At 37.3% G+C, this 17,653-nt stretch overlaps 1 protein-coding gene and 1 long non-coding RNA gene across 6 annotated transcripts in view; one reads left to right on the top strand and one right to left on the bottom strand.

The window, feature by feature from the left end:
- The window catches only part of LOC105465135 (VPS54 subunit of GARP complex), a 132,025-nt gene that overhangs the window by 24,804 nt on the left and 89,568 nt on the right, over positions 1 to 17,653 (top strand). For 2 of the 4 annotated variants that reach the window (XM_011713404.3, XM_071076804.1), the window contains exons 2-4: positions 2,771 to 2,926; positions 4,900 to 5,141; positions 14,658 to 14,736. In XM_011713404.3, coding sequence (XP_011711706.1) covers positions 2,791 to 2,926; positions 4,900 to 5,141; positions 14,658 to 14,736 — 457 coding nt within the window. In that variant the 5' untranslated portion in view covers positions 2,771 to 2,790. Of the gene's footprint in view, positions 1 to 2,770; positions 2,927 to 4,899; positions 5,142 to 14,657; positions 14,737 to 17,653 lie in introns of those variants that run through there. The other 2 variants (XM_011713405.3, XM_011713406.3) reach the window with 2 other exon arrangements.
- LOC112423713 (uncharacterized) overlaps positions 13,615 to 17,653 on the bottom strand; it is a 78,821-nt gene continuing 74,782 nt past the window's right edge. The window contains exon 6 of one of the 2 annotated variants that reach the window (XR_011611808.1): positions 13,615 to 13,737. This is a non-coding gene — a long non-coding RNA (uncharacterized lncRNA). The remainder of the gene's footprint in view (positions 13,738 to 17,653) is intronic. The other variant, XR_011611810.1, reaches the window with a different exon arrangement.

The raw sequence follows: 17,653 nt of genomic DNA, 5'->3' as shown, positions 1-17,653 counted from the left end.
ACCCCAGTTAAAATGGCATTTATCCAAAAGACAAGCATTAAGAAGTGCCTGTGAAGATGTGGAGAAAAGGGAACCCTCATACGGTTAGTGGGTTAGTGGTAATGTAAATTAGTACAATCACCACGGAGAGCAGTTTGGAGGTTCTTCGAAAAACTAAAAATGGAGCTGTATCATCCAGCAATCCCACTCCTAAGAATATGCAATAAAGGAAATCAGTATATTGAAGAGATATCCATGTTTATTGCAGCAGTATTCACGATAGCCTCAATTTGGAAACAGCTGAAGTGTCCATCAGCAGATAAATGAGTAAAGAAAATGTGGTACATACACACAAGAGAGAACTATTCAGCCATAGAAAAGGATGAGATCTTGTCATTTGCAACAGATGGATGGAAGTGGAGGTCACTATGTAAGCCAGGCACAGAATGAGAAACTTCACATGTTCTCCCTTATTTGTGGGAGCTAAAAATGAAAATAATTGAAACTAGGGCAATAGTTACCAGAGCCCTGGAAGGATAAGTGTTGAGGAAGGGGGCCTGGAGGAGAAGTAGTGGTGGTTAATAGGTACAGAAAAATAGAAAGAATGAATAAGACTTAGTATTTGCTAGCATAACAGGGTGACTAGAGTAAAATTTTAATTGTACATTTTAAAATAACTAAAAGTATAATTAGATAGTTACACAAAGGATAAATACCTACTGTGTACTCACAAAAATTAAAAAAAAATTTCAAAAATGTTTTTAGCCATTTTGTTTGATTAATGAGAAAGTTAACATGGTCGATCTTAAATGTAGAATTGTCTTTATCACTTCGTACACAGTGTTTCTGTGTTGCACAGTGTTTCTTACCCTTTAGATAAGTATGTATATTATCCTTTAGATAAATACGTATGTTTATCTCTATTAAATATGTGTAAGCTTTTATACAGAAACAACCATACACTTAATGTGTGTGGATGTAAATTAAAGAGGTCTTTCAAAGACTCTTAATTTTCCCGAATACCATTTTCTTCACAGAACTTTTGCCACCAAACCTCCGATGTCTCCTTATTGCTTAGAGAATCAACTACAATTTAGCTGTGCTGTGTGCGTGTGTGTAAATGTAATTTATTTGTCACGTCTTCCCAGTGTAAACATTTCACTTTAGTCAGGTCAATTTCCACTATAGTCACTTCCTTAGTCTTATGATTGATGTTCATTGTTCATTAACTTTTGTTCATGTTATCGTAGGCTTTCTGTTTAAGCACCTTGAGGAAGTTGTTTATCTTTGTGTATTTTTAAAGCAGCTTGTTTCTTACAGTTTCAGTGAATGGTATATTTGGTTATGTTTCCTTTGCATTGAAAGTACTGAGACAGATACATATTTTTAGTTTTCCAGCAAACTAGAGGGAAGTTAGAACAGACGAACTATTTGTCACGGGTTCTTGCCTCATATCTCTGCTCCTTGTTTTTTATTTATTGTTTGTTTGTTTGAGACGAGGTCTCACCCTGTTGCCCAGGCTGGAGTATAGTGGCGTGAGCTTGGCTCACTGTAACCTCTACCTCCTGGGCTCAAGCGATCCTCTTACCTTAGCCTTCCAAGTAACTGGACTGCAGGCATGCACCACAGCGTCCAGCTAATTTTTGTAATTTTTGTAGATACGAGGTTTCATCATGTCGTTCAGGCTGGTCTTGAACTCCAGGACTCAAGCAATGCACCTGCTTTGGCCTCCCAAAGTGCTGAGATTTACAGGCATGAGCCACTGTGCCCATCCTCTGCTCCTCATTTCCTACTCTTGTTTATCTATTCACCAGATTTTCTAATTTGGCTTTTTGTTTTGTTTTTTGTTTTTTTGGACTTGTTAAACCTCATATTCTTTCTGGGCCTTTCTTTTCTTATCTCTGTTTTGAGAGAACTTAGACTAGGTGATCTCTAAACATTTCAATAATAAAATAATGCATGTTCTTTAGTATCCAGTTTCAATATTGCTTCATTTATAAAATCTTACCTGACACTGTAGTCTATATTATGTTGTCTTGCCCCACAAATTATTTCAATACTTACTTTAAAATATAGACATAGGTTAACTTGTGTTTTGCTTACATATATTTGTTTTAATTAATACAATTGCAAGCTCTTTGAAGAATGACACTTCCTTTTTAAAGAATTTAATTACTGTTAATTTTTTAATCATTATATTACTATATAGCAGTCACATCATAGTAAGAATTACAATGACAGTAACCTCTCTGAATACTAACTTTGAGGCAAACATTATTTTACATGCTTTACTTATGTCCATTCTCATAATTCATACTGGGATGCTTATGAGATAACATCTCGTTTCATCTCCATTTTACTGATGAGGAAAGATGCATACATAAAGGTTAAGTAAATTTCCTCACCACTAGTGAGTAAACATAGGATATGGACCTAAGCAGGCCCATGCACTTACCTGTTTTGCTATAATGCATAACTATTGTATACTTGTTGAATGAATAGAGTGTTTTTAACCTTTAATATGTGTTGGGTACAACCTTGGTAGTTTTTGTACTTTGAATAAAAGATTAAGGATGTTTCACTTTTTAAAAAATGGGGACAAATAACTGTCTTAGTAAATAAATATTGTGATCAATTTTCCCAGTTAGGAGCAAATATTCAAATTGCATACTTTGAGGTATTTTGAAAAATTCTTCTGTTTTTGAAAGAAAGTTTGTGACATATATAATACTTAGAGTTGGATTTTGATTTGCAGTAAGTGTCTTAATTATTATTTCTTACTCGTTTTCAGTTGAGTGGTGATTTTATGCAATGGCTTCAAGCCACAGTTCTTCACCAGTGCCTCAAGGAAGCAGCAGTGATGTTTTCTTTAAAATAGAGGTAGATCCGTCAAAACACATTCGACCTGTGCCGTCACTGCCAGATGTGTGTCCCAAGGAACCCACAGGTAATGCTTTTTTTTTTTTTTTTATAGGAGTTTTACTGATGATTTCTATTATCTTTAAATGAGTAGTCAGGTTTTATATACCTATGTTAGAAGAGTAAATTTTATGATGTTAAAAATCATTTGACGGGGCTGGGTGCGGTGGCTCACACCTGTAATCCCAGCACTTTGGGAGGCCAAGGCGGGCGGATCACGAGGTCAGGAGATCGAGACCATCCTGGCTAACATGGTGAAACCCCGTCTCTACTGAAAATACAAAAAATTAGCCAGGCGTGGTGGCGGGCGCCTGTAGTCCCAGCTACTTGGGAGGCTGAGGCAGGAGAATGGCGTGAACCCGGGAGGCGGAGCATGCAGTGAGCTGAGATCGCGCCACTGCACTCCAACCTGGGCAACAGAGCCAGACTCCATCTCAAAAAAAAAAAAAAAATCATTTGGGGCCAGGCATGGTGGCTCATGCCTGTAATCCCAGCACTTTGGGAGGCCAAGGCAGGCAGATCACTTGAGGTCAGGAGTTCAACACCAGCCTGGCCAACATGGTGAAACCCCATCTCTACTAAAAACATAAAAAATTAGTTGGGTGCGGTGGCACGTGCCTGTAATCCCAGCTACTTGGGAGGCTGAGGCAGGAGAATCACTTGAACCTGGGAAGTGGAGGTTGTAGTGCACTCCAGCTTGGGTGACAGAGTGAGACTCTATCTCAAAAAAAAAAAAAATCATTTGGAAATGATTGGGAAATTGGAATATAGTTTTTTACACGTATTTCATGCATTACTTATATAAACTGAAGAAGTGTTGAAAATGAAGGTACAGATTGAAAACTGCTTAAAACATGGTACAGTCAGCCCTCATCATTTGCATATTATGTGTTTGCAAATTCTCCTGACTCCTTAAAATTTATTCATAATCCCCAAAACACTACTTGTGGCACATTTGTGGTAATTTGCAGTCATGTGCGGAGAAGTGAAAGACTTGAAATACCTGACACACGCATTCCCAGCTGAAGTTGAACAAGGCAAAGCTATGCCTTCTTGTTTCAGCTCTCCTAGTATAAACTAGTGTTCTTTTAGTGGTCTGTTTTTACTTGGTGCCACATGTTTGGAGCTTGGTGATTTTGCTGTTTAAATTGCCCTTAAGCATAGTGCTAAAATGCTATCTGGAGTTCCTAAGTGCAAGAAGGCTAGCTATGATGTCCCTTATGGAGAATATACATGTGTTGTGTGAGCTTCATTCAGGCATAAATTACAGTGCTGTTAGCCACAAGTTCAGTGTTAATGAATCAATAATGTATACTGAATAAGGCATCTTTAAACATACAAAACAAGGTTATGTATTGATCAGTTGATGAAATTATTGTGACCAAAGGCTCACAGGAACCTAACTCTTCAGTTTCCCTACAAGCAATGGTTCAATATTTGCTAATTCCATATTCACAATAACTTTATAGAACAAAAATACTACTGATAATGAGAATAGAGTATATATTTTTCCTTCTTGTATGATTAATGCCACAGCAACATTTATGTCACCTAATTATAAGCCAAAGGATATTTTATCCGGGAGAACCTGCCATGATATAATAGAAAAGAGGCCTACCTCTAAAAAACAGTGGGGTATTAAAGGATAGAAAATTTATAATAGAAGGTAGCATAGTTCTGATGTTAAAAAAAAAAAGATAGAGTAATTGTACATTAAGGAAAGGAATTCATGAAAGACTTTGACTATTCACTCCACCCTGCAACTATAACTCTCAAATTTTGCATATCTTTTATCTTGTGCATGTTTTTCAAAGCCTTAGTAATTGATGCTGGCAGCTGAAGATTATTCAATCAGATTGATTTTTATTAAATCATTTACTGTGGAAGATTAGTTGGTTTGCGTAAGATGAAATCTATGCATTTTTAGTTTTCTAGTGTGTACTTTCAAACATAGAACCAACTTTACAGCATTTACAGAGTTCTCTTGTTTACTTTTTGCAGGTGATTCACATAGTTTATATGTTGCCCCATCTCTAGTTACAGATCAACATAGATGGACTGTATATCATTCCAAAGTAAATCTCCCAGCAGCATTAAATGATCCTAGATTAGCAAAAAGAGAATCTGACTTCTTCACAAAAACATGGGGATTGAACTTTGTGGATACTGAAGTCATACCTTCATTCTACCTCCCACAGATCAGCAAGGAACATTTTACAGTATATCAACAGGAAATTTCTCAGGTAATATCTAATCTTGGCTAGTTATCGTCAGGTCAAAAGTAATAGAAATATTTTTAGTATGCTTTATTATAGATTTTTGACCAGTAATGTTTGATGAACCTATAGTATTCTTTTTGTTCATACAAATTATACTGTCCTGGGTTGCATTTAATTCTTTGCTTAAATATATTTTAATACATTTCTCTTACAGTAGTGATTTTTCAGAATTACACATTCCAAATAATGCTAAGATTCAACATGAAACCTACCCTACTTACCAAGGAGAAAATGATTCTATTAGACCTATGAAGTCCAGATGATTTGTGAGGTTTGAGAAATTGGCAGAATATTACTGTTTCTTTGTCTGATTCACTGCATACAATTCTATAGAGCACCCTAGCTCTAGCAGATAGTTATAATATCTCCAGACGTAATTATAACTTAATATATTACTTTAAGCCCAGTCTGAGAGCAAGGACTGAGTATAGTACAGAGTTTTAGATGGTCTATCAATTCATTTTTAGATTATTAGTAAGTGCCTGTTATCAATATAATTAAAATCATTAAAGTGGTACAAGGGATATTATATTTTTATAACCATTCCTTTTTATACTTTTTTCATTAGCAAGCCTAATTTGAATTTAGCTGGTTTTATTTTACTTAATTTGCACTTTTTTGAATATGGCTGTATTAACATTAATAATGTATAACTATATAGCATCTGGTTCATTTTTATTACTATCAAATATTTTTATACAGAACCTGTATATTTTGTTTGCCTTTGTATGTATATATTGTGCCATATTAACAATCACTTAGATATGATCATTGAAAACAGAACACAAAAACTGTTTTCAGTGATCAGATCTTAGTGATTGTTAAGTGGATGAACATTAATATGCCTTTGTAACTTATAATTTGGTTTTTCTACTTGTGTATTGATCAAATATTTAACAAATGTCTTCCATGTGTCAGGTAGTCTTCTAAACATGAGGATACAGCAGAGAACAAAACTGACATCAATTCCCTCCCTTACAAAGCTTATGTTTCTAGCAAGGAGTTTAACAATAAACCCTAAAGCAACCACCAAAATAGCAAAACAAAGAATTACAGCTAATAATGGAAAAGAGAAATGGAATTTTAAAAATTCTCAATCCAAACAAAGGCATAAAAAGAAAAAAAGAAAGAATGGATAGGACATAAAATAAATTTCAAGATGATAATCTTAAGCCTAATTATATCACTAATTACATGAAATCTAAATGGTTCAAGCATCCCGATTAAAAGGTAGAGATTGTGAGATTTGATGACCCAATTATATGCTGTATATAAGAAACATACTTTGAATAGAAAGAAAAAAACATTTAAAAGGATGAAAAAATACATACTATGCTTAACAGTAGTCGAAAGAAAGCAGAAATGGCTATATTAATAACAAAGTAGATTTCAGAGCAAAAACTATTAATATGTATAAAGAATGTTATTTTATAATGATAAAAGGGTCAGTTAATCAAGAAGACATAATAGTTTTAAACATTTTTGCCCCTAATATGCTTCAAAACATGTGAGGCAGAAGCTGAGAACTTTATGGCAAAGTAGCTATTCATAATTGTGGAGATTTCAAATACTCTTTCAATAAATGATGGGACAAGCAGAGTATCAGCAAGATTTTAATAGACTTGAACCATTAACCAACCTGGCCTGACTTGAAAGAGCACTCCATATAACATAGAAGAATATACTTTTTTTTCCAAGTGTTCATGAAACATTTATGGACATAGACTATATTCTAGGTTTGAAAACAAATTTTAATACATTTGGAAGACTTCACCTCATACACGGTATGCTCTCTGAACACAGTATAATTAAAATAGAAATTAATAATGGAAAGGTTGGTGGAAAATCCACAGATATTTGGAAACCAGAACTTTATACTTCTAAATAAAATGTGAGTCAAAGAAGAAAGAAAAATCAGAAGGTAGTTTGAACTGAATGGAAATGAAAACACAACATATCAGGATTTGTGGGGTGATGCTCAGTTAGCACTTAGGGAGAAATTGGTAGCACTGAATGCATGTATTATTGAAAGAATAATGATTTCAAATCAGTGACCTCAGCTTACACCTTAAGAAGCTAGAAAAATGGCCAGGCACAGTGGCTCACGCCTGTAATCCCAGCACTTTGGGAGGACAAGGTGGGCGGATCACCTGAGGTCAGGAGTTCAAGACCAGCCTTGCCAACATGGCGAAACCCCACCTTTATAAAAATACAAAAAAATTAGCCAGGCATGATGGCAAGTGCCTGTAATCCTAGCTACTCGAGAGGCTGAAGTGGGAGAATCACTTGAAACTGGGTGGTGGAGGTTGCAGTGAGCCGAGATTGCACCATTGCATTCCAGCCTGGGTGACAGAGCAAGACACTGTCTCCAAAAAAAAAAAAAATTAAACAGATAAAAGAAAGAATAAACATCAAAGTCAAAATCAGAGAACAATAGAGAAAATTAGTGAAACCAAAAGCTGATTCTTTGAGAAGATAAACTTGATAAGCCTTTGGCAATACTGATTAGGAAAAAAAGAAGAAGATACAAGTCACCAATAACAAGAATAAGAAAGGTGATATCACTATAGATTCTACAGAGATTAAAAGCCTAATAATGAAATATTATGAATAACTTTGTGCCAATAAATTCAACAGCTTAAATGAATTTACAGATTTCTTGAATGACACAAAATACCAAATATCTTTTGAGAAAAAATAGATAATCTGGCTGGGCATGGTGGCTCATGCCTATAATCCCCGCACTTTGGGAGGCCATGGTGAGCACATCACCTGAGGTCTGGAGTTCGAGACCAGCCTGGCCAACATTGTGAAACTCCGTCTCTACTAAAAGTACAAAAATTAGCCGGGCATGGTGGTGTGCACCTGTAGTCCCAGCTACTCGGGAGGCTGAGGCAAAAGAATCGCATGAACCTGGGAGGTGGAGGTTGCAGTGAGCTGAGATCGAGGCATTGCACTCCAGCCTGGGCGATAGCAAGACTCCATCTCAAAAAACAAAACAAAAAGAAATAGAAAATCTGAAATAACTTTATATTTGTTACATTGATGTATAGTTAAATACCTTTCCACAAAGAAAGCTCAGGTCCACATGGCTTCACTGGAGAATTCTACCAAACATTTACAGAAACAGTAATTCCAAATCTACACACATTATTTCAAATTTTGGTAAGGATGTGGAAGACAGAGCTAGTTCTAGGATAAGGTGAGGCAGGTGAGCAAAATGTGAGAGGCACTGGAATCTGAGAGTGGGTACCTCCTTAAATATTGTACCGTATGCTTCTTGCTTGCTTCATCCTACTGCCAGCCTTCATGGAGTAACTGGAACTCTCATATACTGTTGGTGGGAATTTAAAGTGCTGCAACCCCTTTGGAAAAAAGTTTGGCAATTTCTTAAAAAGTTAAACAGACTTCTGATCTGTCATGTAAGGAGCTTGGAAGTTGTCACTCCTGTTCTCACAACAAAAAATCTGAGCAAACTGAAAATCAACAACTGAGAAGTACCTGTGAAGGTCACAGCCCAGGGACACAGGCTCACTAAGACTGAAACCTAATCATAAGATCATAGAATGCTTCCCCTCCCTTCACACATTACCATCACATCAGTGGGGTGCTTGAATAATGAGAATACAACTGAAAGGACTACATGTCTCAGACCTTATTTAAGAGGTCTGCGGGGAAACCTGAATATAGCAGGAGAGATGAAAAACAAGGACACCAGTGGAAATTTTAGCCTCTGACACCTGCAGCTATAACAATGAGTAAATAAAGCCTAATTCTTAGCCAGATAAACAAAACTTCATACTAAAGTCCTATTTACCTCAGTTCTTTTTAACTTTGGTATATCATATGTGGCTTTCAGCAAAACATTACAATGCATACCAGACAGAAAACACTGTTTAAAGAGACAGATCAAGTATCAGAATCAGACTGAGATGCGGTTGTGATGTTGGAATGATCAAACTGGGAACTCAGAGTAACTATGTTTAATATACTAAGGGCTGTAGTGGAAAACATGGACAACATGCAAGAACAGATGTAAGCAGAGAGATGGAAACTAAGAATCAAAAGGAAATGCTACAAATCAAAGATAGTATAACAGAAATGAAGAATGCTTTTGATGAGTTCATCAATAGGCTTGAAGTGGCAGGGGAAGAAATCAGTGAGCTTAAAGAAATGCTGATACAAACTTATAAAAATGTGTGGGATGCAAGGGAAGTAAGGCTTCAGGGAAGTCTTGCTTAAATAAGCACTCAAGGCTTCATTGAATGCTTAAGAAGAAAATTTAAAATTAATCTAAGCTCTACTTTAGGAAATTATCGAAAGAAGAGCAAATTTAATCCAAAGTAAGCAGAAGAAAAGCAGTAATAAAAATTAGAGCAGAAATCAGGGAAATTGACAATAGCAAATCGATAGAGAAAATCAGCAAAAGCAAAAGCTGGTTCTTTGTGAGATCAATAAAACTGATAAACATTTAGCTACATTAAGAAAAAAGAGAAGGCTGGGTGCAGTAGCTCACGCCTGTAATCCCAGCACTTTGGGAGGCTGAGGTGGATGGGTCACCTGAGGCCAGGAGTTCAAGACCAGCCTGGCTAACATGGTGAAACCCCATCTCTATTAAAAATACAAAAATTAGCTGGGTATGGTGGTGGGCGCCTGTAATCCCAGCTACTTGGGGGCTGAGGCAGGAGAATCACTTGAACCTGGGAGGCGGAAGTTGCAGTGAGCTGAGATCGCGCCATTGCACTCCAGCCTGGGTGACAGCGCAAGACTGTCTCAAAAAAAAAAAAAAAAAAAAAAGAGAAGATATAAGCTATTAGTATCAAAAATGAAAGAGGGGCTGTTTCTACTGATCCTGCAGGCATTAAAAGGATAATAAGAGAATATTGTGAACAATTCTATGCCCAGAAATTTGATATCCTAGGTGAAATGGACTGATTTATTTTGAAAGACACAATTTACCAAAGTTTACACAACAAGAAATAAATATTTTGAATAGGCTTATATTTATTAAATAAATTGAATCAATCATACTGCTCAAAACAGAAATCACCAGGCCCAGATGGGTTCCCTGGTGAATTCTACCAAACATTTCGGTAAGAAATTACACCAATTATTTATAATCTATTTCAGGAAATAGAAGCTAAGGACATACTTTGTAATGCATTTGGTGAGGCCATCATGAAGCTAATACTAAAATCAGACAAAGACATAATAAGTAAAGAAAACTTTAGACCTTTTTTTTTTTTTTTTGAGACAAGGTCACACTGTGTTGCCCAGGCTGGAGTGCAGTGGCACATTCACAGCTCACTGCAGCCTCAACCTCCCCGCTCAAGCAATCTTCCCATCTCAGCACCCCCCAAGTAGCTGGGACTACAGGTGAGCACCACACCTGGCTAATTTTTGTATATTTTGTAGTGACAGGGTTTTGCCATATTGTCCAGGCTGGTCTCAAATTCCTGAGCTCAAACAGTCTGCCCGTGTTGGCCATTCATTATTTTTTTAAAAAAAGAACTCTCAGCAAACTAGGAACAGGAAGGAATTTCTTTAACTTGATAAAGGATGTACTGGGCGTGTCGGCTCACGCCTGTAATCCCAGCACTTTGGCAGGATGCTTGAGGCCAGGACTTGAGACCAGTCTGGCCAACATGGCAAAACTCATCTCTACTGAAAACACAAAATTTAGCTGGGCATGGTGGCACACGCCTGTAATCCCAGCTATGTAACCACCAATGGGTTCACCTTGCCTGCTGCCTAGACAGCTGATTTATTGAGACAGGGGAATTGCAATAGAGAATGAGGAATCCATGCAGAGCTGGCTGTGTGGAAGACTCGAGTTTTATTATTACTCAAATCAGTCTCCCCGAGCATTCGAGGATCAGAATTTTTAAGGACATCTTGGTGGGTGAGGGGAATCCAGTGAGCTGGCTATGCTGATTGGTCAGGTCAGTGATGATATCATAGGGAGAAGCCATCTCCATGTGCTGAGTCAGTTCCTGGGTGGGGCCCACAAGGTCAGATGAGCCAGTTTATTGATCTGGGTGGTACCAGCTGAACCATCAAGTACAGGGTCTGCAAAATATCTCAAGCGTGGATCTTAGGAGCAGTTTAGGGGGAGGGTCAGAATCTTGTAGTCTCCAGCTGCATGACTTGACCCCTAAACCGTAATTTCTGATCTTGTGGCTAATTTGTTAGTCCAACAAAGGCAGTCTAGCCCCCAGGCAAGAAGGTGGTTTTGTTTTGGAAAAGGACTGTTATCATCTTTGTTTTAAACTATAAACTAAATTCCTCCCAAAGTTAGTTCACCCTGTGCCCAAGAATGGACAAGAACACGTTGGAGGTTAGAAGCAAGATGGAGTTGGTTAGGTCAGATCTCTTTCACTGTCTCAGTTATAATTTTGCAATGGCGATTTCAGCTACTTGGGAGGCTGAGACATGAGAATCACTTGGACCCAGGAGGTGGAGGTTGCAGTGAACCAAGATTACACCACTGCACTCCAGACTGGGCGACAGAGTGAGACTCTTGTCTCAAGAGAGAAAAAAATCTACAAAAACTCTATAGCTAATGGGGGAAACTAGATGCTTCCCACTACGAACAGGAGCAAGGTAAGGATGTCCCATCTCACTATTTCTTTTAACATTGTCTTGGAAGTCCTAACTAATGTAATAAGGCAAGAAAAGGAAATAAAATATATAAAAATTAGGAAGAAGTAAAACTGTTTCCAGATGAAATGATTGTGTGGAAAATCCCAAAGAATCTAAAAAGAAACTCCTGGAACTAATAAGTGACTATAGTAAGGTTGCAAGATACCAGGTTAATATATAAAATTAATTACTTTCTTATCTACCAGCAGTGAACAGTTGGAATTTGAAATTAAAAACCCAATGCAATTTACATTAGCATCAAAGAAAATGAAGCCTTTATGTATAAATCTAAATATATATAAGATCTATCTGAGGAAAACTACAAGACTCTGATGAAAGAAATTAAATAAATAAATGGAGAGGTAGTTCATATATGTGGATAGGAAGACTCAATATTGTCAAGGCGTCTCTTTTTCCCAACTTGATCAATAGAGTCAACATTATCCTGATTAAAATCCTAGCAGTTGGTTTCGTGGATATTGAAAACTGACTCTAAAGCTTGTATAGAAAAAGACCCAGAATAGCTAACACAGTATTAAAAGAGGAACAAAACTGAAGGACTGATACCTCCCAATTTGAAGTTTTGCTATAAAGCTACGGTAATCAAGACAATGTTGTATTGGTGAAAGAATAGACGTACGGATCAGTGGAACAGAGAACCCATAAATAGACCCACACAAATACAATCACCTGATTTTTAACAAAGGGGCAAAGGTAATTCAATAGAGAAAGGATAGTTGTTTGAACAAATGGTATCGAAACAACTAGACATCCACATACCAAAGAGAAAGAATATAGACACACCACCTTGCACTATTCATGGAAATTAGCTCAAAGTTGATGATAGACCTTAATGTAAAATGCAAAACTATAAAACTTCTAGATGATAACATAGGAGAAAATCTAGGTAACCTTGGGTTTGGTAATGACGTTTTAGATATGAGAAAAGCACAATCCATGAAAGAAAAAATTGAAAAGTCGAACTTCATTAAAATTAAAAAGTTCTACTCTGTGAAAGACACTGTTAAGAGAATGAAAAGACAAGCCAAAGACTGGGAGAAAATATTTACAAAACATGTATCTGTTACAGGATTGACGGTCGGGTGTGGTGGCTTATTCCTTGTAATCCTAGCACTTTAGGAAGTGGAGGTGGGAGAATCACTTGAGACCAGGAGTTCAGGACCAGTCTGGGCAACATAGTAAGAACCCATCTCTACAAGAAAAAATTAGAAAAATTAGGCATGGTGGTGTGCATCTGTAGCCCTAGCTGCTCTGGAGGCTGAGGCAGGAGGATCGCTTGAGCCCTGAAATTTGAAGTTACAGTGAGGAACTTCAGCCTGGGCAACAGAACTAGACCCTGTCTCAAAAAATAAAAAGGGACTGGTAGCAAAAATAAACGAAGGAGTTAAAACTCAACAACAACAAAACAGCAAAATTAAAAAATGAGTAAAGGACTTAGTAGATCTTTTCCCAAAAAAGATATAGAAGTGTGCAATTAGCACATGAAAAGATGGTCAGCATAGCAAATAATTTTACATGATAAATTTTATGTTATATATGTTTTACCTTCAAAAATAAGAGCAAAAGATCTGAATACCTCACCAAAGAAGATAATGCAGATGGCAAATAAGCATATAAAAAGATGCTCAATATCAAATGTCATTAAGGAATTCCTAATTAAAATGAGATGCCATTACATATCTATCAGAATAGCAAAAATCTAAAACACTGACAATACCAAATGTTGACAAGGATATAGAACAACAGGAACTCTTATTTATTGCTGGTGGGCATGCAAAGTGGTATGGCCACTTTGGAAAACAGTCCTGTAGTAACTGATAGAATTGCTACCAGAACTCTGAACACTGCTGGCCTGCTGCTTTTCTTCACTTTCTCAGGTATCCTTTCAGTGATATCTCTGAAAATATAATAATGTTGTTAGTGTTCATCTGATTCTAAATCAGAGTGAGATTTTTTTTGTTTTTTGACTCAGAACGTGTCAATAATTCTTCCCTCCCTGCCTCCCTCCCTCCCTCCCTCCATTCCTTCCTTCCTCCTTCCCCTCCTTCCTTCCTTCCTTCCTCCTTCCCCTCCTTCCTTCCTTCCTTCCTCCTTCCCCTCCTTCCTTCCTTCCTTCCTTCCTTCCTCCCTCCCCTCCTTCCCTCCTTCCCTCCCTCCCTCCCTCCTTGGAGTCTCACTTTGCCACCCGGGCTGGAGTGCATTGGTTGACACGATCTCGGCTCCCTGCAGCCTCCGCCTCCTGGGTTTAAGCGATTCTTGTGCCTCAGCCTCTGCAGTAGCTGGGATTACAGGTGTGCGCCACTACTCCTGGCTAATTTTTGTATTTTTAGTAGAGATAGGGTTTCACCATGTTGGCCAGGCTAGTCTTGAACTCTTGACCTCAGGTGATCTGCCCACCTTGGCCTCCGAAAGTGCTGAGATTACAGGTGTGAGCCACAGCACCTGGCCTAATTTCTATCTTTCTATCTTAAATATATAGGTTTTTGAATTTTCTTTCTTGATTCAAATTATTCTCCTAATTGATTTGTTATATAAATATTTTCCATTTGCTTTCCCACTTTATTCTAAATATGGAGAATTTACTATAATTATATAAGATGGAATGGATATAGGTATATAGATGTGTGTAGATCTCATAGAGGTATTTGGTTTATTAAGCACACTCGTTACTTGTATTTAAGTTCAGGGGGCTACTGATTCATATTCAAACTCGTAGGACTAATGTGGCATATTCTGATATTCTGTTGCAAAACATTTTCTTGCTTTGAATACTCATGTTTACACATACATTGATCATGTTATTTGTCTTTTTATTAGAGAGAGAAGATTCATGAGAGATGCAAGAATATTTGTCCTCCTAAAGATACCTTTGAAAGGACTCTTTTACATACTCATGGTATGAATATGTGTTATTTATAGATAATAAAGCATAGCATAAATATTAGTGAACAAGATCTTTATTTTGAGACCTTATTGCCTATTATATCTATAATTTTTATTTCTAGTAAAATTTTTATAACTTATGATTATAATATTTTCTGAGAACTAAGAGAAAAATAGATCTGACAGTAGTATAATCCTTCAGTTCAACAAATATTGATTGAATATCTTCGTGCTTGGTATGTTCCTTGTTGCTTAAAAATAGATGAGTAAGCTAGACATGATGGCACATGTGTATATTCCCAACTACTTGGGAGGCTGAGGTGGGAGGATTGCTTGAGCCTGTGAGTTTGAGAACAGTAATATAGTGAGACCCTAAAGTAAACCTATAGATGAGTAAAAAGTAGCTTTGGTCCTCAAAGAACTGATGTTCTCCTGAATAAGTTTAAAGAAATAAACCAATAATTGTATCGTTGTATATTAAAGAGTAAGTTCAGTGTGGTAAAGTTATATAACATGCCTAACTTAGCTTTAGAAGCATTCCTAGAGTTGACAGTGATTACGTGTGTTTTAAAGTCGTTAGTTTGAAACATTTACATGGGAGAAGACATTCCAAGAAAAGGGAATAGTTTCTACAAAGCCATAGAATAAAGAGAGAACAGAATGTTCAAGGAACTGTAAGAGTTTATATGTTGGTTCTACTGGGAGCAAGAAATGAGACTGAAGCATAGACAGGAGTCAGATCATGAAGAAACTTATATGCTGTGATAAGGAATTTTACTTTTTCTGAAGACACTATAAAGCTACATAGTATTTTTAACGAGGCATGATCGGATTTATGATTATACTTTTATGTGAAAATAGTTGTGGATAGTGAATTATGGGATGATGATTAGACTAGAGGCAAGGAGACAGTGGAGGCTACTGCAGTAATACAAATGAGAAATGATATTCCAGTAACAGTTACAATGGAGATGGAGAAGAAATTAGGCCTTTGGGAAGTAACTCAGAGATTGAGACACAGGTTTTGGTGGCCAGTTATTGGTAATGGAGCAAGATGATTCAAGGACAATTCTCAGGTTTCTTGCTTGGACAACTGGGTGGGTGACAGTGCAATTCAGTGAGAGAGGCAATATAGGAGGAGGAATTTTGAGGGAGATGGAGGCAAGTTTAGTTGCAGATTTGCAGTGAAGGACATGCCTTTTTGGCAATGTGGAGCTCAGGTTGAAGATTTAGGCTGAAGATGTAGGTATCGTAGATATCATCATAGACAGGTATGCTGGACAATAGCATGGTGGTTGAATCCAAGGACATTGGGTGAGATTGCCCAGGGAAGATGTGAGTAGTGAGAAGAAAACGACTGGTGATGGAGCACTAATTAAGCTGTCGCATTTAATGGGCAGACAGAAGGTGAGATACCTGTGAAGGAGACAGAAAGTGGTCAGAGAGATAGGAAAGTCAACCAAGAGAGAATTGCACCTTAAAAGTTAAAGCTAGCAAGGATTTCAGAAAGTAAGAACAGTTAGTTGGTCTATAATGTCAGAATACTTCAGGGATAGATCGATTTGTACACTGAGAAGTCTCCTTTGTTTTGGCAATTAGGACATCTCAGGGAGAGCATTTATGGCAGGTCCAGAAACCTCAATACTATGTATTAAGGAGTGAGTATAAGAGAAAGAAATGTAGACTACTGGTATTATGTCACTAGAAGATTTGAGATCGATTATTGACTGCAGGGAACAGAGTGGAAGAATACTTTTTCATGGCCAGGACTAGATCAGGTAAGAGAGGCATTTGACTATCCCTGAGAGTGAGTACTTTTGCATCTGAGGTCCCACCCTTGCCTCAACCTGGTCCTGGCCCCGAGTTTTATCTTTTTCTTTATATATATATATAAAATATATATGTGTGTATGTGTGTATATATATACACATTTTAATGGGAAAGAACTGAGCATGTTTATATACAGAGATAAGAGAGCTAGTACAAGGGAAGAGGCTGAAGGTACCGAGACAGACAGAATAAACTGATTAACCTGACGGCAGAGGCAGGAGGGAATGGAGTCTTAAGTGCAGAAAGGTTGGTTTTGAAGAGGAGAGTAGTACCTTATCTAAGTTTGGATTGGCAGGATGAAAGTAAAGTAGGTTCATTTGAAGATAAGTGTGTATCTCAGCCTTAAGATGACTGAGAAGAAAATTAATATAGTATAAAAAAGCAACCTTTGATCATAAGAAATTCTGGAAGGGATGATAGATCTTTTAAACAATAAAAACAGTATTCCTACTTTAGAATTTAATTCATTAAAGAAAATCTACGTAGCATGCCATATTCAATCTTACCAAAATGTAAAAAGATAGCACAGCAGTCCTCAATCTTTTTGGCACCAGGGACTGGTTTCGTGGTAAACAATTTTTCCACAGACCAAGCGGTTTGTGGGGAGATAGTTTTGGGATGATTCAAGTACATTACCTTTATTGTGCACTTTATTTCTACCATTACATTGTAAAATATAATGAAATAATTATACAACTCATCATAACGTAGAGTCAGTGGGAGCCCTGAGCTTATTTTCCTGGAACTAAATGGTCCCATCTGGGGGAGATGGGAGACAGTGATAGATAGTCAGGCATTAGATTCTTATAAGGAGGGCACAACCTAGATCTCTGACATGTGCAGTTCACATTAGGGTTTGTGCTCCTATGAGAACCTAGTGCCACCACTGATCTGACAGAAGGTGGAGCTCAGGTGGTAATGTGAGCTATGGGGAGTGGCTGTAAATACAGATAAAGCTTTGCTTGTGGCCACTGCTCACCTCCTGCTGTGTGATCTGGTTCCTAACAGGCCATGGATCACTACCCGTTCGTGGCCTGGGGGTTGAGGACAACTGAGATAGCATAAAGCCTTGTTATGTCTGATTAAAAAGATTTGAGATG

This window comes from Macaca nemestrina, chromosome 13, assembly GCF_043159975.1.
Source record: "Macaca nemestrina isolate mMacNem1 chromosome 13, mMacNem.hap1, whole genome shotgun sequence".
NCBI lineage: Eukaryota > Metazoa > Chordata > Mammalia > Primates > Cercopithecidae > Macaca > Macaca nemestrina.
This window is presented reverse-complemented; position numbering and strand designations above follow the sequence as displayed.